We start from the raw sequence: 22,936 nt of genomic DNA, 5'->3' as shown, positions 1-22,936 counted from the left end.
AACAAGAAGAACAAAACAATTGAGGGTTTTTTTTCCCTCCAAAATTGTGTTAATGATTCAATTTGCAATTATATTTTATACGTAGAAATGCATAAAACTGAAAATAAGAAGTGAAGGAAGACATGTTACTTTATTCTTGTCTCATGCATCGCAATTTGGAAATGGGCGACTGTAAAATAGATTAGAAAAAGTCAATGGATTTATTTATTGTAAATGAAATAATGCAGACAGTTGTGAAATGTTGACTGCAGCGAGCCACCTCACCCAGATACACAACCAGCTCCTTTATGTCGCAGTTTTTACATTTCATTTCATACATGTGATGGGAATTAATTCAATTCATTCTTATTACAAATGCACGTTTTTTAAAAGTTGCGAGTGATAAATGCTTATTTAGTGAAAGGAAAAGAAATGTAAAAGTGCATCAATAATGGATCTTTAATTGAAGCGTGGTGATGGAGTTGTGAGATGGCCTCTGTCTAGTCCCTCTGTGCTTCCTGTGTGTGGAACGCTGGCCCACCGAGACAAAGATTGTCAATGACTGAAAAGAGGGCTCACTGCGTTCAGTTAAGTAAACATGCTCAGGTGAGACGCATTTCTCCTCGTTTGAAGCAGAAACAAACAAATGTGAGGCTCAACAATTCTTTCTGGTGAACATGTTTGTCACTCAGACGGCGGAGAAAAAAAGCGTTTATTTATTGCCCTGAATAAAACCTCGACGTCGATGAATCATGCAGACCTTTGATACCCCTGCCTAGACTAATGACTTTGCCAAGAGCTAATTGGGGCCAGGAGTCTGCCAACCTGGAGTCCAACCTTTGTGATGAGACTGCTAAGCTAACAACACAAGTAGCTCCCACCAATAATTATTGACTCACATGGGAAGGGTTGCAAATATCTGTAAAAACTTTGATGCTCGTAGGTCTATGGTAAGACAGATTGTTCAGCACGGTGGTCTTCATGTGAAGATGACTGTGAGAGTGCAGTGCAGAATGCTAAGTGAGGTGATAAAGACTCTCTGGCACACGCTCACATTTTTGCTGACAAATCGACAAAAAGGAAAACATTGAAGAAGAATGGAGTGCATGAGAGGAAGCCACTGCTGGGGAAGAAAAGTATTGCAAAAGAACAGCTAGGTCTGTGGACAAATGAAACCAACATTCAGTTGTTTGGGGGAAACACACAACATTATATGGAAAAAAAGAAGGCACACCAACATCAAAACCTCATCCCAAAGGTGAAATACGGTGGTGGGGCATCATGCTTTGCTGAAACCAGGGTCTGGATGACTTACTGTCAGACAGAAACATGAATTCCCAATTGAATGGAGACATTTTGCAGGACATCTTAAGGCCAACTGGAGCTCAAAAGACAGGATAAGTGATGCAACAGAACAATGACCCAAAGCATAAAAGTAAATCAACAACAGAATGGCTTCAACAGAAGAAAATACACCTACATGGCCTACTGAGAGTCCTGACCTCAACCCCATTGAGATACTGTGGCATGAACTCAAGAGAATGATTCACACAAGACATCCCAAGCATATTTCTACACTGAAATACTTTTGTAAAGATGAATGGTCCAACTTTCCTCCAGGTCTGGTCTGCAACTACTGGTTCAGGTTTTTGCTGCCAACCAGTTCTTAAATCCAAAGGTTCACCAACGTTTCCCACCCCACACTGTTTATATCTTGTGTGATAGAAGAAATGTACAGTACAGTATTACTTTAAGTAGACTGTCTACTGTCTTGACTGAGATCACTGTAACCATTGTTGGGTCGTGAGGGCCGCCAAGAAGTATCAGTCTCAGGTGGAATACACTGGTCCACCACGTGTGGCAGTCATGACAATATCAAACAAACAGAAGAAGTCTGGCGCTAAAGTTGTTTCTTCAGCGCAGAAATTATGACTGAAGTGGCCAAGCTGTATTTTCATTCGCTCTTTATTTTTATTGACAGTTTAGTAAGACAACTTATACATTATTATCATGTATTATCAATTTGGTAAGAATGGATATGTACAATTATTCATCAGTTTTTATAAGTGCTTCCTTTCACAGTATATTTTTAGTACATATTTTGTAATCAGCCTGACCAAAGACTTGATGATAATGTTTTCAAATCACTTGACACGGTTGTAGACTGGGAGTAGGTCAGAAATAATTATTGGCTCAACGAGTAAGATCACTAATCCAGTGTTAATATTTAAGTGGGTCCCGGGCCCTTATCTAGCTGAAAAGTTGGGCCCCCAAGGTTAAAGGTTAAGAACCCCTGATTTAGATGAGACTTTTTCTGCAGAAATCCAAGTAATACCACAGGGTTGACATACGTTTTCTTGCAACTGTATGTTTGATATAACATTGATTGGATTGTAAAAACGGTGTAATGTTATTTGTTTATATATTTGTGCAAGTTTTTGGATTACACAATTAGTGTCAAATCAATAGGCCTCTATGACTATTGCACCTACTCAATGGCCTAGTGGTTAGAGTGTCCACCCTGAGATGGGTAGGTTGTGAGTTCAAACCCCGGCTGAGTCATACCAAAGACTATAAAAATGGGAGCCATTACCTCCCTGCTTGGCACTCAGCATCAAGGGTTGGAATTGGGGGTTAAATCACCAAAAATAATTCCCGAGCGCGGCGCCGCTGCTGCTCACTGCTCCCCTCACCTCCCAGGGGGTGAACAAGGGGATGGGTTAAATGCAGAGGACAAATTTTGCCACACCTAGTGTGTGTGTGACAGTCATTGGTACTTTTAACTTTTAACTTTACCATTAAGCTGTAGCAGCAAGACACACGCACATATTCATTTCACATTTTTTCTAAACTTTGGTTGAAAGTCTTCTATTTCCTGTCAGTGTACATTCCAACACTCACCAATAGTATTGTCCTAAATCAAGGGTGTCCAAAGTGTGGCCCTCGCTCATTTTTTTAACGGCGCACAGCACAGTCGTTAGCATTCTAATATTAGCATGCTAAATGTTTTGCTAATTTTGCAAGCGTTCACCTCAGTCATGCTAACGTCAGTACTTAAGTTTTTAATTTTTTTAGCTAATTTTGTTGGTGTAGACCTCTGTCATATTTTGGTACTTTATGCAGGCTAGCACACCTAGAGTAATATACTTTGCTACTTTGGACACATGGTACAGGGAACATTTTAACAAGCTAACATTAGCATGCAGTTTCTTTAACACATTTAGCAGGTGTACACCTCAGTGTCATATATTTTGGTATTTCATTCATGCTAAAGCAGAGTACTGTTTGCATGCTAGCTTTTTTTTTTATAGCATTTTGCTCATATTTTTGTTGCTTGAAGCTAGCTGGCCAGTGTGCTAACTGTTAGCATTTCAGTTTGGCTTGGGCTCTTCAGCATTCGCACAAAAATTTACTGAAATTGCATCTTCTGGTGCTTAAAAAAATCTATATATTGTACTGGTTTTGAAGGTGAGAACTACCAAAATGGCCCCGCATCCTTTGATTTGTCAGTCTGAGGCCCTCAGTGGAAAAGTTGGTGGATCATACCTGAAATAATGAGGTTATAAGGACCGGTCCCTTATTTTGAAGATGTAGTTTATTTGATTAAGAAAATAAAAGCAAACTTTTTTTATAATAATGGTGTGTTTCTACTTTTGGACTTCTTAAAAGAAAGAAAAACAGAAGTCACTGTAGAGGGAATGGAATCTCTCTGAACAAGGCATAAATCGGTTTTGCATTATTTCATGCAAAATAGCTCTTGGAGGCGTCACTAATTGGCTGTGATGTGCAGTGCAGCGTGTGACCTGCAGGGGGAACCAGAGCTCCGTTAAAGATGGAGGGTAGGTGTTGAGCAAGAAGACTAGAGGTGATGTCAGTCCTGGTGACACAACTGGGCCTGCTGCAACATGTACCTGTGGTACATTTCAAAGATGAACCCAACTGATTTGTGGTTTGCGTGTCGAGTCTGCGGCCAGACGTTGGCCCAGTCATTCACCCGCTTTGCCATCTTTCTGTTTTCCTGAAACAGCTGAGCTGGCGAGAGTGTGGAGCTGCAGCTGCTGGTGCAGAGTGTGCGTTTTGTTTGAGTCTGCGGTCCAAAGGAGACACAGGCAACATTGTGACTGCATGAATAGACCCGGCTCAGGGCTAGCAAGGCTGGGCCTTCAAAGAGAAAAGATGAGTGATGGGTGGAGGTGAGACAATGGAATAATAGAAGGGATTGTAAATGAACAAGATGACCTGTCCCACAGCAATACAAGCTAATGGGACCTTCCTTATTATTCATATATGGAGAAGTGGGGGTGGGGTAGAAAGAAAAGAATTGTGAAAGATGGATGGAGCAAGTAGAGAGAACTCCATTGTATCGGGTTACAGATATTGCTCTGTCCCGTCCTCTCCATAGCACCCTGAAAATCCTGGAACCGGAGTCCGCTTAGGATTCAGGATCAAGACATGTAGACCACGTTTACACTGCAGGCCATCCATCCATCCATTTTCTACCGCTTGTCCCTATCAGGGTCGTGGGGGTTGCTGCAGCAGGCCAAAGTGACCCAAATCGGGTTTCTTCGAAATCAGATTATTTTCCTGGCTGAATGTTTACACTGCAAGTAAAATGTGATTTGTGCCAGACTCCAGTGTGAACGCACTCAGGCCGCAGTGTGGCAACACATATCCAATCTGTGTCGCCGGAAGGCAAGGAATCAGATTTGGTGTGCGGTGTAAAGAGGGCCCTAATCTACCCAATCAAATATCCAACCCAGATATTTAGAAACTGATGTTTCACAGGACAGAACAGCCTGTCGTAGGATCAGCATAATTAGAAATTTCAATGATTGAAAAGTCCAATTATTTCCATGAATGTATGTATGTGTCTCTCCAGGCTGGCCAGGAGTCGTTCCGGTCCATTACCAGGTCTTACTACAGAGGAGCAGCAGGAGCACTGCTAGTTTATGACATCACAAGGTAACCACATCATGTTCTGTGTACAGTGTGATTAACTCTGCTGCTCATTTGCCTTCCCACTTACACGGACACTCCACTCCACCACGTCGCCGTAACAACGGAACTCGTACGTGAACCAAAAACCTAGTATCCACGTAAATGGGAAGGTTTATACTAGTATACGTTCCTCAAGATCACTATGTTAATGTAGCAGGGTTGCTAAGTTACCGTTACACAGCAGCTAGAATACAATGTTTTCAATTCATCTTTATGGATTGATTCACGATGGTCCAGAACCACTGAGTTTGTTAGTGACCTTCCTACTCCCTATTGTTGGACACTGGTGTTAAATATGTCAAATCACAAGCTTGCACTCAGTTTTGGATGCCTCTGAACGCTGTTAGGCAGCTCCGTGTTTATTTTATATTGTCAACATGGACCAGTCCAAAGTTGAACTAAGCACTAAACTCTCAACACCATTACTACTTGCTTTGAGGAAGTGTGTGATAGTGGCACGTGCTAAATAACATGCAGTGAGATACATTCTGGTAAAAGCAACCTTTTTTTCTACCTAATGATGTGGCAAATCTATTCAGTTTATGAAGTTAATTTTCGACCAGGACGGAAATCCAAATCCATGGTGTTGGTCTTTAAGGTATATATTCAACAGTGCAGGATAGGATACATTCTGATACTTAGCATTTTCAACTGATATTAAGAAAGGAAAATAGACTCAATTTAGTGAAAGGTGAGAAAAGAAAGACGCTGAAGCAGTGCGAAGTGGCGACCGATTAAGATAACTTTGTCAACAGGATGTGAGGTAGAGGGCTCCGCCTCTCCAAAATGGCCACACGCCGTGTGTACTGTACTGCACAGGAAGTGACGTCCCCAAAATAAGCCTTTTAGCGGCACACAAAATAATTGAATAAAGTGTTTGTACGCCAAGACTTGGTTGGCACACAGAGGCATTTCTGACTTGTTCGTAAATGGAAAAGTTTTCATAAAGAGGGATTTGTCGATGGCGGTTCCTCTGTATTCACATCAGCTTGTTAGCTTTCAATAAGCTCCAAAGTCATGCCTCTACTCCAAATGTTTCACTTTGAGTCTGACTTATTCCACAATGCAAATAGTTTTTCTATTGAATCTCAAGAAGAGATGTGTTCTGTCTAATAAAGTGGCTGGTCAAAGTTCCATAGACCACACTATGAACAATAATGTGAATTGTTTCCACAGGAGGGACACCTTTTACCACTTGACGACCTGGTTAGAGGACGCTCGCCAACATTCCAACTCCAATATGGTCATTATGCTCATTGGCAACAAGAGGTTGGTTGTTGTCCTGCTTGATAGACTGCATGTTTGTCCCAAGGTATTGCACACACTTTCAAGAAATCCACTCCAATGAAGGAACTTGCTATTGACACACCTCCTGCCTGCAGTTAAGCAAGGTGGTGTTCTGTAAGATGGGTGCATGTCAAAATGATTACAGACAATGATGTTCTTTTCTTCAACTCAAATGAGGAAGTTGAAAGCCACAAGACACCTCAGCTTGTTGATCCCAGTCGTCTTGTGTACCTATTAACTCTTAAATGAAAGTAGTTACAGATGACGGAGCACAATGTCAAAAACATCTGATTGTTGGATGGACTAAATCAAAGGTGTCCAATCTATCATGAGTTCAATAAAGCAGCTTTCAAATTCATCTTATATACCAGGCAGTCTCTGAATGCTACATATTGACCTGCTATCTAGTGGATGATGTGAGTACATCAGGTCAATGACCCTTGAATGTACTTTGCAACAAACTTTTGACATGAAGGTCAACACACATAACCTGCTTACTGAATTCCCAGGGCATTCAATGGATCACAACTAGACTGTTCGGGTTGTCTTACAACATGTAGGCTTCGAGTAGAGACTAGTAGAGGCTAGATCTGACCGACCTAAGTCTATGAGCATGAACTGATGAAGAGACTAGATGTGACCAACCTAAGTCTATGAGCATGAACTGATGAAGAGACTAGATGTGACCAACCTAAGTCTATGAGCATGAACTGATGAAGAGACTAGATGTGACCAACCTAAGTCTATGAGCATGAACTGATGAAGAGACTAGATGTGACCAACCTAAGTCTATGAGCATGAACTGATGAAGAGACTAGATGTGACCAACCTAAGTCTATGAGCATGAACTGATGAAGAGACTAGATGTGACCAACCTAAGTCTATGAGCATGAACTGATGAAGAGACTAGATGTGACCAATCGAAGTCTATAAGCATGAACTGATAAAGAGACTGGATGTGACCAATCTAAGTCTATAAGCATGAACTGATAAAGAGACTGGATGTGACCAATCTAAGTCTATGAGCATGAACTGATGAAGAGACTATTAGAGACAAGATCTTACAAATCTACAGTAAATCTATGAGCATGAGCTGATGTACAGACTAAATGTGACTAATCTAAGTCTATGAGCATGAACTGATGAAGAGACTAGTAGAGACTAGATGTGACCAATCTGAGTCTATGACATGAACTGATGAAGCCTACTGGGATGTGAGGCGAAAAGTCTTCCAAGACAAACCCAACAGTCCAGTTGATATCGATTGAAAGACCTGAGATGACAATGACCTGAGATGACAATGACCTGAGATGACAATGACCTGAGATGACAATGACCTGAGATGACAATGACCTGAGATGACAATGACCTGAGATGACATTGACCTGAGATGACATTGACCTGAGATGACATTGACCTGAGATGACAATGACCTGAGATGACAATGACCTGAGATGACAAAGACCTGAGATGACAAAGACCTGAGATGACAATGACCTGAGATGACAATGACCTGAGATGACATTGACCTGAGATGACAATGACCTGAGATGACAATGACCTGAGATGACAATGACCTGAGATGACAAAGACCTGAGATGACAAAGACCTGAGAGGACAATGACCTGAGATGACAAAGACCTGAGATGACAAAGACCTGAGATGACAATGACCTGAGATGACAATGACCTGAGATGACAAAGACCTGAGATGACAAAGACCTGAGATGACAATGACCTGAGATGACAAAGACCTGAGATGACAAAGACCTGAGATGACAATGACCTGAGATGACAATGACCTGAGATGACAATGACCTGAGATGACAAAGACCTGAGATGACAATGACCTGAGATGACAATGACCTGAGATGACAATGACCTGAGATGACAATGACCTGAGATGACAATGACCTGAGATGACAAAGACCTGAGATGACAATGACCTGAGATGACAATGACCTGAGATGACAAAGACCTGAGATGACAATGACCTGAGATGACAATGACCTGAGATGACAAAGACCTGAGATGACAAAGACCTGAGATGACAATGACCTGGAAGAATCAGAACACTCCTACACCTGCTCACTGAACTTTGTATATATTATAAAAACATGTGTTCAATCACTATAGATCATTCAACATTTCAACCATGTAAGGCCAATGCAATGCATGATGGGAAAATGCCAAACACTCTCCACACTTATCCATGTTTGGTGCATTTTAGATGCTTGATGTTTCTCATTGATTACACAACTTTAAGGAGGTCGTCATGGAAGTAAACGATGTAGGAGTCAAACTTTCACATACTCTTAATATCCATTTTATATTAATTATATATCCATTATATTAATATAATATGTACACAAATACAGTAGTGGTCAAAAGTGTACGTACACTTGTTAAGAACATCATGTCATGGCTGTCTTTAGTTTCCAATCATTTCTACAACTCTTATTTTTTTGTGATGTAGTGATTGGAGCACATACTTGTTGGTCACAAAAAACTTTCATGAAGTTTGCTTCTTTTATGAATTTATTATGGCTCTACTGAAAATGTGAGGGTCAAAAGTATACATACATTGTGGCCAAACAGCTCCATTTGTGTTTCATCTGACCACAGAACTTTTCTCCAGAAGGTCTTATCTTTGTCCATGTGATGTCAGATGAAACACAAATGGAGCTGTTTGGCCACAATACCCAGCAATAGTTTGGAGGAGAAAAGGTGAGGCCTTTAATCCCAGGAACACCAAACCTACTGTCAAGCATGGTGGTGGTAGTCTTATGCTCTGGGCCTGTTTTGCTGCCAATGGAACTGCTGCTTTAAATGGGACAATGAAAAAGGAGGATTAGCTCCAAATTCTTCAGGGCAAGGTAAAATCCTCAGCCCGGAGGTTGGGTCTTGGGCGCAGTTGGGTGTTCCAACAGGACAATGACCCCAAACACACCTCAAAAGTGGTAAAGGAATGGCTAAATCAGGCTAGAATGAAGGTTTTAGAATGGCCTTCCCAAAGTCCTGACTTAAAGGTGTGGACAATGCTGAAGAAACAAGTCCATGTCAGAAAAGCAACACATTTAGCTGAACTGCAGCAATTTAGCGGTCAAGCAGAAGCTTGTGGATGGCTACCAAAAGCGCCTTATTGCAGGTCAACTTGCCAAGGGACATGTAAGCAAATATTAACATTGCTGTATGTATACTTTTGACCCTCACATTTTCAGTAGAGCCATAATAAATTCATAAAAGAAGCAAACTTCATGAATGTTTTTGTGAGCAACAAGTATGTGCTCCAATCACTACATCACAAAAAAATAAGAGTTGTAGAAATGATAGGAAACTCAAGACAGCCATGACATGATTACAAGTGTATGTACACTTTGAGAGAGAGAGAGAGAGAGAGTGAGAGAGAGAGAGAGAGAGAGAGAGAGAGAGAGAGAGAGAGAGAGAGAGAGAGAGAGAGAGAGAGAGAGAGAGAGAGAGAGAGAGAGAGAGAGAGAGAGAGAGAGAGAGAGAGAGAGAGAGAGAGAGAGAGAGAGAGAGAGAGAGAGAGAGAGAGAGAGAGAGAGAGATGAGAGAGAGAGAGAGAGAGAGAGAGAGAGAGAGAGAGAGAGAGAGAGAGAGAGAGAGAGAGAGAGAGAGAGAGAGAGAGAGAGAGAGAGAGAGATACTGTGGTCCAATTGACTGTTCCCTACTTCCCTGTTTAAAAAGACTTGATTGTCTTCACGTCATTGTGTGTCTTCTTGTTTCAGTGACCTGGAATCTCGGAGAGAGGTAAAGAAAGAGGAAGGGGAAGCGTTTGCCAGAGAACATGGCCTCATATTCATGGAGACCTCAGCCAAGACTGCCTCCAATGTAGAGGAGGTAATGTAAAGACATAAACAAGAAAATGTGACAACTGACTGAAATGTGGCCTGGACAGAAGCCATGAACTAATAAGAGCCTTCATATCAATCATGGTGTGACACCACATTATCTGCTCTTTCACACACATCAGTCTTGCCTTTTAACATCTGCTACTGAACTTAGTCCTCACTAAACATCACTTGCAACTTCTAAACACTGCCTTGGTGATCAGAAGCAGTTGAATATATTACAGTCTGAAAGATACAGTATGCCGGTTTATTTGACCTCTGCACCCCGTGTTCCAGTGTCAGACTCAGACCCACGCTCATTTGTGACAAGTCTTACTTCAATTCTATCTTAAATCAAATCATTTGTTTTATGGGCAGCACGGTGGAACAGGGGTTAGTGCATGCGCCTCACAATAAGAAGGTCCTGAGTTCGATTCCGGGCTCGGGATCTTTCTGTGTGGAGTTTGCATGTTCTCCCCGTGACTGCATGGGTTTTACTCTGGCTTCCTCTCACCTCCAAAGACATGCACCTGGGGATAGGCCCCTCCCACCTCCAAAGACATGCACCTGGGGATAGGCTCCTCCCACCTCCAAAGACATGCACCTGGGGATAGGCCCCTCCCACCTCCAAAGACATGCACCTGGGGATAGGTTGATTGGCAACACTAAATGGTCCCTAGTGTGTGAATGTTGTCTATCTGTGATGAGGTGGTGACTTGTCCAGGGTGTACGCCACCTTCCTTGTCCAGGCTGAGATAGGCTCCAGCACATCCAGCATGGATGGATGCATGGATGGACGGACATTTATTACATGAATGTAAATGTGTGGGAAAAGTGTAAGATAAAGGAGCTGGTCTGTCAGTGAGGTCAGCTACATTTTAGAACAATACATAAATAATCCATTATTGACATTTACTAATGGATTTTACAACCGCCCATGTCCGAATAGCGATGCATCTCCAAATCGATGACTTCCCCCACCTCCAGCCTTCTTTTGGGTCTCCAGTTTGAGTTGCATCACACGGGCATGATGGAGCACTGACAGCTCTCTCATGGACACGTAATGGATGCTCTTCTGGGAGTCCTTCCTCACTTATCCAATCACATAAATAACCCCATCCTACCTACCTCAGGCTGCTGTGTGTGTGTGTGTGTGTGCGTGTGCGTGTGTGTGTGTGTGTGTGTGTGTGTGTGTGTGTGTGTGTGTGTGTGTGTGTGTGTGTGTGTGTGTGTGTGTGTGTGTGTGTGTGTGTGTGTGTACATTGATTCTTTTTGGTTGCTCCTCCATTCTCTTGCCTGGCCTCTATCACACACACACTATGCTGTGGAGGAGAGCTCTCTCAGGGTTTGAAGTGAGGGGGAGGTGTGTGTGTGTGTGTGTGGTATGATTAATTTGTCTCATTAGTGTCCTCTGAATCCTCCTGATACCTCACTTCCCTTCATCTGCACCCCTTCTATTGCTCCACATCCCTCCACCTCCATCATTTCCTCCTTATCCCTGTCGCTCTTTCCTATTCCCTCCCCCGTCATCAACCGAGACCCTCACACACACACACACACACACACCACACACACACATCTGTCCTTCCTGCATGCATCCTCCCTCCATGCTCCAGCAGTATATCAAGCAGTTAAAGTTGATACATATTCATAGCCTGCACCCCTCCTCCCCTGCCTGGCAGCCAGCAGCCAATCAGCATGCAGGGTTTGTCTTCAGGCTCTGTGGGTGGACATGAGGCTGATGGGAGGATCCAGGACATTTCTCTCCTCATGTTGTCTTCCTGTCCATGTTTTTCCTCCTCCTCTGTTCTTCTTCATTCCTCACTCAGCTTATATCATTTCTCCATAAATCCTTTCTCATTGTTGCCTTTTCCTTCACTTATTTTGCAGACCACATCTTCCTCAAATTCTCCTTCAAGGGTTATTATCGTTGTCATTCTCCATATTTCACATACAGTGAAGGAAATTAGGTTTTTCCTACTAAAGTTTCATCCGGTCCATCTTGGAATGGAACTTTGTAAGTACACTTAAAGGGGAACTGCACTTCCTTCTAAGATGTAAAAATTGACTCGTTCTTGGTAGCTAGCAAGGCAGCTAATGTTAGCAATCCATTATACCTCGAAATCACTTAAAAAAAGCATTCAAAAACCGTCAACAATACTTCATTTACATTCCCTGACCTGTATAGTAACCAACTGATAACATTGTTATTGTAAGAGTGAACACTGAGGAACTCTTTTTCAGCATACTAACACGTCAGCGTGCTACGGTATTAGCCATAAAAGCTAACTACGGCAAGAGATAAGCTAGCACGAAACATATTTGAGTTTGTAATCCACAACACTGTGACAGGACAACAATCTGTACTGAGTGAAAAACATGATCATACTACAGTATCTGTAAAGCTGGGTGCAGTGTGAGCTGGGTGGCAGCCGAGGGCAGGGCACTTGGCGGTCCGATCCTCGGCTACATAAGCTAGCTCTTGGGACGTGGAACGTCACCTCGCTGGGGGGGAAGGAGCCTGAGCTAGTGCGCGAGGTCGAGAAGTTCCCGCTAGATATAGTCGGACTCACTTCGACGCACAGCAAGGGCTCTGGAACCAGTTCTCTTGAGAGGGGCTGGACTCTCTTCCACACTGGTGTTGCACGCAGTGAGAGGCGACGGGCTGGGGTGGCAATTCTTGTTGCCCCCCCCAGCTCAAAGCCTGCACGTTGGAGTTCAACCCGGTGGACAAGAGGGTAGCTTCCCTCCGCCTTCGGGTGGTGGGACAGGTCCTGACTGTTGTTTGCGCGTACGCGCCAAACGGTAGGTCAGAGTACCCACCCTTTTTGGATTCGCTCGAGGGAGTACTGGAGAGTGCTCCCCCGGGTGATTCCCTCGTTCTACTGGGGGACTTCAACGCTCATGTTGGCAACGACAGTGAAACCTGGAGAGGCGTGATTGGGAAGAATGGCCGCCCGGATCTGAACCCGAGTGGTGTTTTGTTATTGGACTTTTGTGCTCGTCACAGATTGTCCATAACAAACACCATGTTCAAACATAAGGGTGTCCATATGTGCACTTGGCACCAGGACACCCTAAGCCGCAGTTCCATGATTGACTTTTTAATTTTTATTGGATTTGCGGTCTCATGTTTTGGACACTCGGGTGAAGAGAGGGGCGGAGCTTTTTACCGATCACCACCTAGTGGTGAGTTGGCTGCGATGGTGGGGGAGGATGACGGACAGACCTGGCAGGCCCAAACGCATTGTGAGGGTTTGCTGGGAACGTCTGGCAGAGTCTCCTGTCAGAGAGAGTTTCAATTCACACCTCCGGAAGAACTTTGAACATGTCACGAGGGAGGTGCTGGACATTGAGTCCAAGTGGACGATGCTCCGTACCTCTATTGTCGAGGCGGCCGATTGGAGCTGTGGCCGCAAGGTGGTTGGTGCCTGTTGGTGCCTGTCGTGGCGGTAATCATAGAATCTGCTGGTGGACACCAGCGGTAAGGGATGCCGTCAAGCTGAAGAAAGAGTCCTATCGGGCTCTTTTGGCTCATAGGACTCCGGAGGCAGCAGACAGGTACCGACAGGCCAAGCGGTGTGTGGCTTCAGCGGTTGCGGAGGCAAAAACTCGGACATGGGAGGAGTTGGAGGAAGCCATGGAAAACGACTTCCGGGCGGTTTCGAAGTGATTCTGGTCCACCATCCGCCGCCTCAGGAAGGGGAAGCAGTGCAATGTCAACACCGTGTATGGTGAGGATGGTGTTCTGCTGACCTCGACTGCGGATGTTGTGGATCGGTGGAGGGAATACTTCGAAGACCTCCTCAATCCTACCATCACGTCTTCCTATGAGGAAGCAGGGCCTGGGGAATCTGTGGTGGGCTCTCCCATTTCTGGGGCGGAGGTTGCTGAGGTAGTTAAAAAGCTCCTCGGTGGCAAGGCCCCGGGGGTGGATGAGGTCCGCCCGGAGTTCCTTAAGGCTCTGGATGTTGTGGGGCTGTCTTGGTTGACAAGACTCTGCAACATGGCGTGGACATCGGGGGCGGTACCTCTGGATTGGCAGACCGGGGTGGTGGTTCCTTTCTTTAAGAAGGGGAAACGGAGGGTGTGTTCCAACTGTCGTGGGATCACACTCCTCAGCCTTCCCGGTAAGGTCTATTCAGGTGTACTGGAGAGGAGGCTACGCCGGATAGTTGAACCTCGGATTCAGGAGGAACAGTGTGGTTTTCTTCCTGGTCGTGGAACTGTGGACCAGCTCTATACTCTCGGCAGGGTCCTTGAGGGTGCATGGGAGTTTGCCCAACCAGTCTACATGTGCTTTGTGGACTTGGAGAAGGCATTCGACCGTGTACCCCTGGAAGTCCTGTGGGGAGTGCTCAGAGAGTATGGGGTAACGGACTGTCTTATTGTGGCGGTCCGCTCCCTGTATGATCAGTGTCAGAGCTTGGTCCGCATTGCCGGCAGTAAGTCGGACCCGTTTCCAGTGAGGGTTGGACTCCGCCAAGGCTGCCCTTTGTCACCCATTCTGTTCATAACTTTTATGGACAGAATTTCTAGGCGCAGTCAGGGCGTTGAGGGGATCTGGTTTGGTGGCTGCAGGATTAGGTCTCTGCTTTTTGCAGATGATGTGGTCCTGATGGCTTCATCTGGCCAGGATCTTCAGCTCTCACTGGATCGGTTCGCAGCCTAGTGTGAAGCGAATGGGATGGGAATCAGCACCTCCAAGTCCGAGTCCATGGTTCTCGTCCGGAAAAGGGTGGAGTGCCATCTCCAGGTTGGGGAGAAGATCTTGCCACAAGTGGAGGAGTTCAAGTACCTCGGAGTCTTGTTCACGAGTGAGGAAAGAGTGGATGGTGAGATTGACAGGCGGATCGGTGCGGCGTCTTCAGTAATGCGGACGCTGTATTGATCCGTTGTGGTGAAGAAGGAGCTGAGCCGGAAGGCAAAGCTCTCAATTTACCGGTCGATCTACGTTCCCATCCTCACCTATGGTCATGAGCTTTGGGTCATGACCGAAAGGACAAGATCACGGGTACAAGCGGCCGAAATGAGTTTCCTCCGCCGGGTGGCGGGGCTCTCCCTTGGAGATAGGGTGAGAAGCTCTGTCATCCGGGAGGAGCTCAAAGTAAAGCTGCTGCTCCTCCACATGGAGAGGAGCCAGATGAGGTGGTTGGGGCATCTGGTCAGGATGCCACCCGAACGCCTCCCTAGGGAGGTGTTTAGGGCTCGTCCGACCGGTACGAGGCCACGGGGAAGACCCAGGAAATGTTGGGAAGACTATCTCTCCCGGCTGGCCTGGGAACGCCTCGGGATCCCCGGGAGGAGCTGGACGAAGTGACTGGGGAGAGGGAAGTCTGGGCTTCCCTGCTTAGGCTGCTGCCCCCGCGACCCGACCTCGGATAAGCGGAAGAAGATGGATGGATGGATGGATGGATGTAATGCAGTGACGTGCAGTCAGGGGAGGCAGGTGAGGCAGGGCCTAACGTGCCGTCATGGAAAGAAAAAAAAATATTAAATTGTTATATGTATCCAGTGATTATACTCCATCCATCCATCCATCCATCCATTTTCTACCGCTTATTCCCTTCGGGGTCGCGGGGGGCGCTGGAGCCTATCTCAGCTACAATCAAGTTATTTTCCATTTAACTTCACCAGTTTTAGATTATTTTTATTCAAAATTGCTGAATTTTCACATTTGCCGTTCAAATACTGAGAAGAGACTTGCGGTGAGTCAGCAGCCAGTTGAGCCTCACCATGGATTGCGCAATGACTCGACTAACTGCTGGCCTGCTGTGCAGTGAGACCGTATTGCTATATGAATAATGAAATAATACTTTACAGTGTAAAGTATTATTTCATGTTTTGTTTGTACACAGCCAGCCAGACAGTGTGTGTAGTGTAGTTGCAATAACACACATGATGTGTATCATGATCAATATGAAGCGTGACTTACTCCATGGACAGTTGTCTGTTTGGCCCAGATGGCCAGGGACGTTTTTTCTGATTTATTTGGCTAAGCACTCCATTTATTTCGAAATACCATGGCTTCAAATTCTACATTACAGCTTCAAGTCACGCCGACCTCACTCTCTCGGCTTCCGTCTCACCCTTTCTTGGTGTTTGCTTCCGTAAGCAGTAGTTCATCCTCCGTATATTCAGCTTCAAAAAGATCAAGTTTGTCCAAAATATAGTTGTTTTGATGTGAAGTAATTGGAGCCTTAAATAAGTCGTAACAATAATGCTTTTGGTTCATTTTTTTCCCATCATTTTTTTCAACAATAAGAGTTGAAAAGAAATGTGACTACAGGTTTCAGGGATTCAAAAGGCCCCCACTCATAAAAGAGCTAAAAATAAGGCATATATCAATATATATTATATTTACTTGCAACGCTTAAATCTCTTCAGATCTATCCATCTATCGTAAGTTTGTTTTAGCAGTTCTAAAGTAAAAAAACCTGCGTGGCAGCTTTGTGTTAGTAGTGTCAATATTGCAACTTTTTCTCGTAAAATTCCACCTGTTTGCTCTTTTAGTCTTACAAAAAAAAGAAAACAATTTTCCAAGAGATGGTTCATATTTAAAAAGTATTGATACATTTTGATCCGGCAGTGGTGAGCCGAGGTACCACTGTAGCAAGGTACCTTCGTCTCCATATTTTCACCAACATTAAAATACAGTTGCGTAGCAGGCCTAAGTATTCATTAAAAACAAGGCAGATGTTTTCTTTAACAAGTATATTTATCATTTTTGGCCGCTGTAACATCACACACAGTTTGAATGGGAAGTTCCAACATCCCACACTTGGCGAGTGCACACGTGACACATTCACCGTCTTTGTGTGTGTGTGTGTGTGTGTGTGTGTGTGTGTGTGTGTGTGTGTGTGTGTGTGTGTGTGTGTGTGTGTGTGTGTGTGTGTGTGTGTGTGTGTGTGTGTGTGTGTGTGTGTGTGTGTGTGTGTGTGTGTGTCACATCCTGAGAAAATGACACAATGTGTGACACACCTTTTAGAGGTAATGCTACGAATGAGTCAGTGTGATGAATGTTGATGACGTAATTGTGCAGCTGATCATGTGATGGGAACACAGACATGTTCAATACTTTGTAAAGACGCTCAAGTGAGAAATGGAAAGCACTTACTTCCTGTTAGCTTTGTACGGTCTTCCGGTACTAATAATGTCCGGTGACCACTTCTGAAGAAGACTCTCAGATGACCTGTATACCCAAAATATTGTCTGAACATTAGAAAAGTACTGCGGTACTAATGAATTAAAAACGGTACTATACTGCCTCTGAAAAATACTGTTGTTTTTTTTAATGGACATAACGGCACGCCATCATGACATGGCTGGTTTTACAAGCAGAGGAGCATGTTCGGCAACGCACACGCACAGAGTACTTACAAGCAGACACCATGTGTAGACAGAAAAGGGAGAACGGACGCATTTTGCCTTCAAAACAACTGATTAGGTTGAAGCTGCAAACACTGAAATGTGCTCTACAAGAGGTGCTTTAAGACATGGCTAGCTAGCAAGTGGCTAACGTCCATCCTCAGTGTTTTAGCTACTTCTAAATCACTAATCCTGGTCTCCATGGCGACAAATGAAGTATCGTTATCACTGGAGGACGAGGAATAGCTAAACATGCTTTACCACACACCGTAGAAGGATACAATAGCTCACTGCTAACAGCAAGCTAGTGCTCCTGAATGTAAACAAATGGGTGGATCTATACATATATCCACTGTAACGATACCAAGTACAAGAGCCAAATCTAGTAGATACTGCAATGATTACAACAATATTTATCATCACAAAATATGTTGTTTATAAAGTCAGTAAATATGTCCCTGGACACATGAGGACTTTAAATATGTCCAATGTATGATCCTGTAACTACTTGGTATCACATCCATACCTACATGTGTGGTATCATCCAAAACTAATGGCAAGTATCAAAGAAGAGAAGAATAAGTGATTATTACATTTGAACAGAAGTGTAGAATGTTAAAAGAGAAAGTAAACAGAGTAAATGAATAAGTAGATGAATAATGTAGAGAAAATAATAAAGTACACAATATGTTACATCAGCAGACTTTGTTTACTTACTACTAAAAGACAAGTTGTCTTTTATTTAAGGACTAAATGACAATAATAAACATATGTATCATAGGATGTTGTGTTCAAATAAAGACAATAGTGACATTTGTTGTGGTGCCCTTCATTTATAAAAGTATATAAATACATTTAGGTAGCGGTTCCTGTGGTGTGGCAGTGTTTAGAGATAAGTGCAAACATCTCAGGACACGTGACCTCATCATTTGATCCCTCAACTTCAACATGCACTCTTGTTAACACCTCGTCTGTCTCCTTCTCAGGCCTTCATCAACACAGCCAAGGAGATTTATGAGAAGATCCAGGAGGGGGTTTTTGATATCAACAACGAGGTGAGACACAAAAAGACTCTTCTCTCTTAAGACCCGGCCTACCAAAGTGCTGCCTCCTTTCCATTCTTCATATTTCTCTCTTAAGATCAAGCCTACCAAATGACATTTCCCTCTCAGCTGGTACATTCCTCACAGCCAACACACTTTGCCATCATGTAGTGGATCTCATGCTTATCTCTGCAACACTTGTCCACACATGTGGAATACCACTCTCCTTGTCAACTTATTTATTTCATATGGACATACCAGTCACTCTACTACTTATACTGCACTTCTACTTCCGGCTGTAAGCATTAAATGGACCTACAGTGAGCCAACTCGTCTAAAAGATGGCGTCATAGCACAAAAAAAACACACTTTTTCAGTGGATTTGCTTGTTTTTTTTTACTATTTCTTTTATGGTTGTCAGTGAAGAAAAATCCCTAAATGAGTCTCACTCTTATATAAGCCGCAGGGTTTAAAGTGTAGGAAAAAAGTAGCGACTTCTATTTTTAGGTGGACTTGAAGCTAGAAGTAGGAGAGTGGATCCCAACCTTGTGTTTGGCCAGAGGTTCTATGCTGTCCTTCATTGTGTTTGTGTAGACACGTTATGAATGTCCTTTCCAGGCCTGCAGCTCAGTGGGGTCATTACCAGTCCAAAGTCCCTGGGAACATCCACCAAGTCTTAGTCCGTTAGGTGTCAGGAAGCACATGAGCTGAGGGAAGCCCAACACAAAGAAGAGAATAAAATCAGCGTAGGAGGCCAGATAAATATATAGAGAAGGAGAGAGCTATGATGCAACACTTCAATTAAACCCACCACACATGAAAGTGCTACCTCTCTCTCTCTCTCTTGTCTTTTATTCCTGCCATGCTTTCTCATGTGCTCCTTGAGAGCTGCAGCACCTGTTGCTCCTTCTAAGAGGCACACTGTGGTCTTCATCTCGCCTGTTGCTCCTTCTAAGAGGCACACTGTGGTCTTCATCTCGCCTGTTGCTCCTTCTAAGAGGCACACTGTAGTCTTCATCTCACCTGTTGCGCCTTCTAAGAGGCACACTGTAGTCTTCATCTCGCCTGTTGCTCCTTCTAAGAGGCACACTGTAGTCTTCATCTCGCCTGTTGCTCCTTCTAAGAGGCACACTGTAGTCTTCATTTCGCTTGTTGCTCCTTCTAAGAGGCACACTGTAGTCTTCATCTCACCTGTTGCGCCTTCTAAGAGGCACACTGTAGTCTTCATCTCGCCTGTTGCTCCTTCTAAGAGGCACACTGTAGTCTTCATCTCGCCTGTTGCTCCTTCTAAGAGGCACACTGTAGTCTTCATTTCGCTTGTTGCTCCTTCTAAGAGGCACACTGTAGTCTTCATCTCGCTAAGAGGCACACTGTAGTCTTCATCTCGCCTGTTGCTCCTTCTAAGAGGCACACTGTAGTCTTCATCTCACCTGTTGCTCCTTCTAAGAGGCACACTGTAGTCTTCATCTCACCTGTTGCTCCTTCTAAGAGGCACACTAGTCGTCATGTCATTCCCTCTAGAGCTGACAAATGATAGAAAGCTGGGCCTGCTCTCTGTGCCCTGGTCGCTCGCTCCACTTCTGAGATGGCGCCAAGTATCAAAATGCACTATTTTTAGGTGTTAAACATACAAAATTAGCTGAAGAGCTGGTGTAAAATGTTAGCATGCTAATATAAGAGACGTTGGCATACTGGCGCCAAGTATCAACATTCATGATTTTTAAGTCACTATTTCCTGCAGCTGTGCTCTAAAGGGTGAAGTCACTTCCTGTACCTTTACTTCCTGTCTGTTTATGACGTGTTGCCAATGCTTTTGTCTCCATCCAGGCTAACGGCATAAAGATCGGACCCCAGCACCCCACCACCAACTCCACGCTGCCTGGGAGCCAGGGGGGTCAGCACACTGGGGGGGGATGCTGCTGAAGACCTCCTCCTCTAACCCCTCAGACCCCCCATTGGCCCTCTCCAAGACCTGTCCAGCTCAGTTACATGTAGTCTCTCCATCCACCTCTGGCTTTTCTTGCCTTTCCCTACATCCCCACCTCAACACCTGGCAACCCTTTCCATACATCCCCACCTCAACACCTGGCAACCCTTTCCATACATCCCCACCTCAACACCTGGCAACCCTTTCCATACATCCCCACCTCAACACCTGGCAACCCTTTCCATACATCCCCACCTCAACACCTGGCAACCCTTTCCATACATCCCACCTCAACACCTGGCAACCCTTTCCATACAGCCCCACCTCAACACCTGGCAACCCTTTCCATGCATCCCCACCTCAACACCTGGCAACCCTTTCCATACATCCCCACCTCAACACCTGGCTTTTAGCAGCTTGACCAGAGGTGAAGCTAATCACACCTAGCAGGTAGGTAGGTAGGTAGGTGTGTGAGAGAGGTAGCAAGGCGTGTTCCTACATGTGGAGATGATCCAGGCATTCCAGCATAGTCCCCCCCCCCTCCCTCTTCCCTGTGTCGTCATGGCAACCTGCAGTTGAATTAACACTAAAACTTGTTTAAAATTGTCCTGGGCAGACAATAAAAGTGTTGGGTGTGACAATGAAGAACTATTTATCTACAGCTTTTAAAGCAGGGGGGTCCAAATTTCTTCACTTGAGGGACAACATAGGAAGAAAAACATTTTTTTGGGCCGGGGGCCAAAAGCTAACTGCATGTAAAGTATGAATATTGTTTTATATATATACATATATAGCCTATACATGTGTACATATTTACATGTATATATACATGTGTGTATGTATATATAATGGCTGTATAATTTGTATTGAATATAATTGGATATTGTATGTGAGGACTTTAAAATGTAATCAATCAGCTTAACGTGGATAAGTGTGGGGAGAGTGTGTTGCATTTGTACCCATCATGCATTGCGGGGGATATAAATGGTTGTAATTTAGGATGATGTGTTGTGCATGGACATGTTTTTATTTGATGTTCAGTGAGCAGCTTGTGTCCAGTGTGACTTTTTCTGCCAGTTTATTTGCACCATGACTGGGGAAGGTTGTTTGGATTGGGTCATAAATCAAAATGATGTGCACGTCATGGTCATGAAACCGAATGACTCACAATTTCCAGCAGATGGCGGTAAAGTAGGTGAGGTGGTTTGGACCCCCCTGCCTTAGAGGCTGGTCATGTGAAGGCTTCTAGAAGGAAATTGGCCTTCCAGTGGCAAGTGTGAGCGATCTTGTAGACTCAAATATCCATCTTTGAAGATATATCACTCTTTCTACAAGGTCTTGTAGACTCTCGTATGTCCATCTTTGAAGATATATCACTCTTTCTACAAGGTCTTGTAGACTAGTATGTCCATCTTTGAAGATATATCACTCTTTCTACAAGGTCTTGTAGACTCTCGTATGTCCATCTTTGAAGATATATCACTCTTTCTACAAGGTCTTGTAGACTCGTATGTCCATCTTTGAAGATATATCACTCTTTCTACAAGGTCTTGTAGACTCATGTGTCCATCTTTGAAGATATATCACTCTTTCTACATGGTCTTGTAGACTCATGTATCCATCTTTGAAGATATTTCACTCTTTCTACAAGGTCTTATAGACTCATGTGTCCATCTTTGAAGATATATCACTCTTTCTACAAGGTCTTGTAGACTCAAATGTCCATCTTTGAAGATATTTCACTCTTTCTTTACCTTTTCACTTGCTTCTCTCCTCCCTCCCTCCCGCGTGCTAACATTGTCTTTCTGCATTGCCAAAATAGTGTTTGGTTAGATGAAGAGTCACTTGGATGTGATGCCAAGTCAAGATCAGCTGTCTGCCTTAACTCCGCCCCCTTTCTGACATCATTGATTCAGCACATGTACGGCCTGTATCACTAGCACTTTTTCTTCCTGCACAAGTCAAACATGGTGGATTGTGGGTAAAGACACGTGTGGACAGACCCCCTGGGGGGCTACGGGGGGATCAAGCCAAACTTGATGCATCTATTTATCTATCTGTGGATTAATAATCTTCTCTATGTTCCCTCCATCGCTCTTCTTCCCTCAAAACTTCTTTGTTGTGTTTGTTCTTTGGAGAAAAATGGGAAAAAAAAGTTAAAAAACAAAATGCTATCACAATAAACTATAATAAAACATTCTAAAGTCTTCATTGCTTATTTCAAGGTGGAAGATCCACTGTGCTGAAGCAGGGAAGTTCTACATGCTGCAAACTCCTATAAAGTGTTGTGGAGGAGCTTGGACAAGCACAAACATTCACAGATCCTTGAATGGACCTTGCTAGCAAACTTACTTCCAAGTCCTCTCCTTTTTGGCAACATACCTTGTTCACTTCAGATGTTCTTAACTTCTACTGCTGGTGTTCCTCAAGGTTCCATCTTAGGTCCTCTCTTTTTCCACCTTTCAGCCATTCCACTGCTTCAAA

General features: G+C 44.1%; 1 protein-coding gene across 1 annotated transcript in view; it reads left to right on the top strand.

The window, feature by feature from the left end:
• Positions 1 to 22,656, top strand: part of rab2a (RAB2A, member RAS oncogene family) — a 33,050-nt gene extending 10,394 nt beyond the window's left edge. The window contains exons 4-8 of the mRNA XM_061936626.1: positions 4,859 to 4,941; positions 6,154 to 6,246; positions 10,013 to 10,124; positions 18,469 to 18,537; positions 20,353 to 22,656. Of these exons, the coding sequence (XP_061792610.1) occupies positions 4,859 to 4,941; positions 6,154 to 6,246; positions 10,013 to 10,124; positions 18,469 to 18,537; positions 20,353 to 20,448 (453 nt within the window). The 3' untranslated portion in view covers positions 20,449 to 22,656. The remainder of the gene's footprint in view (positions 1 to 4,858; positions 4,942 to 6,153; positions 6,247 to 10,012; positions 10,125 to 18,468; positions 18,538 to 20,352) is intronic.
• The last annotated feature ends 280 nt before the right edge of the window (positions 22,657 to 22,936 follow it).

This window comes from Nerophis lumbriciformis, linkage group LG03, assembly GCF_033978685.3.
Source record: "Nerophis lumbriciformis linkage group LG03, RoL_Nlum_v2.1, whole genome shotgun sequence".
Classification (NCBI taxonomy): domain Eukaryota; kingdom Metazoa; phylum Chordata; class Actinopteri; order Syngnathiformes; family Syngnathidae; genus Nerophis; species Nerophis lumbriciformis.
The sequence above is the reverse complement of the archived record's forward strand: the minus strand, read 5'-3'. Positions and strand labels throughout refer to the sequence as shown.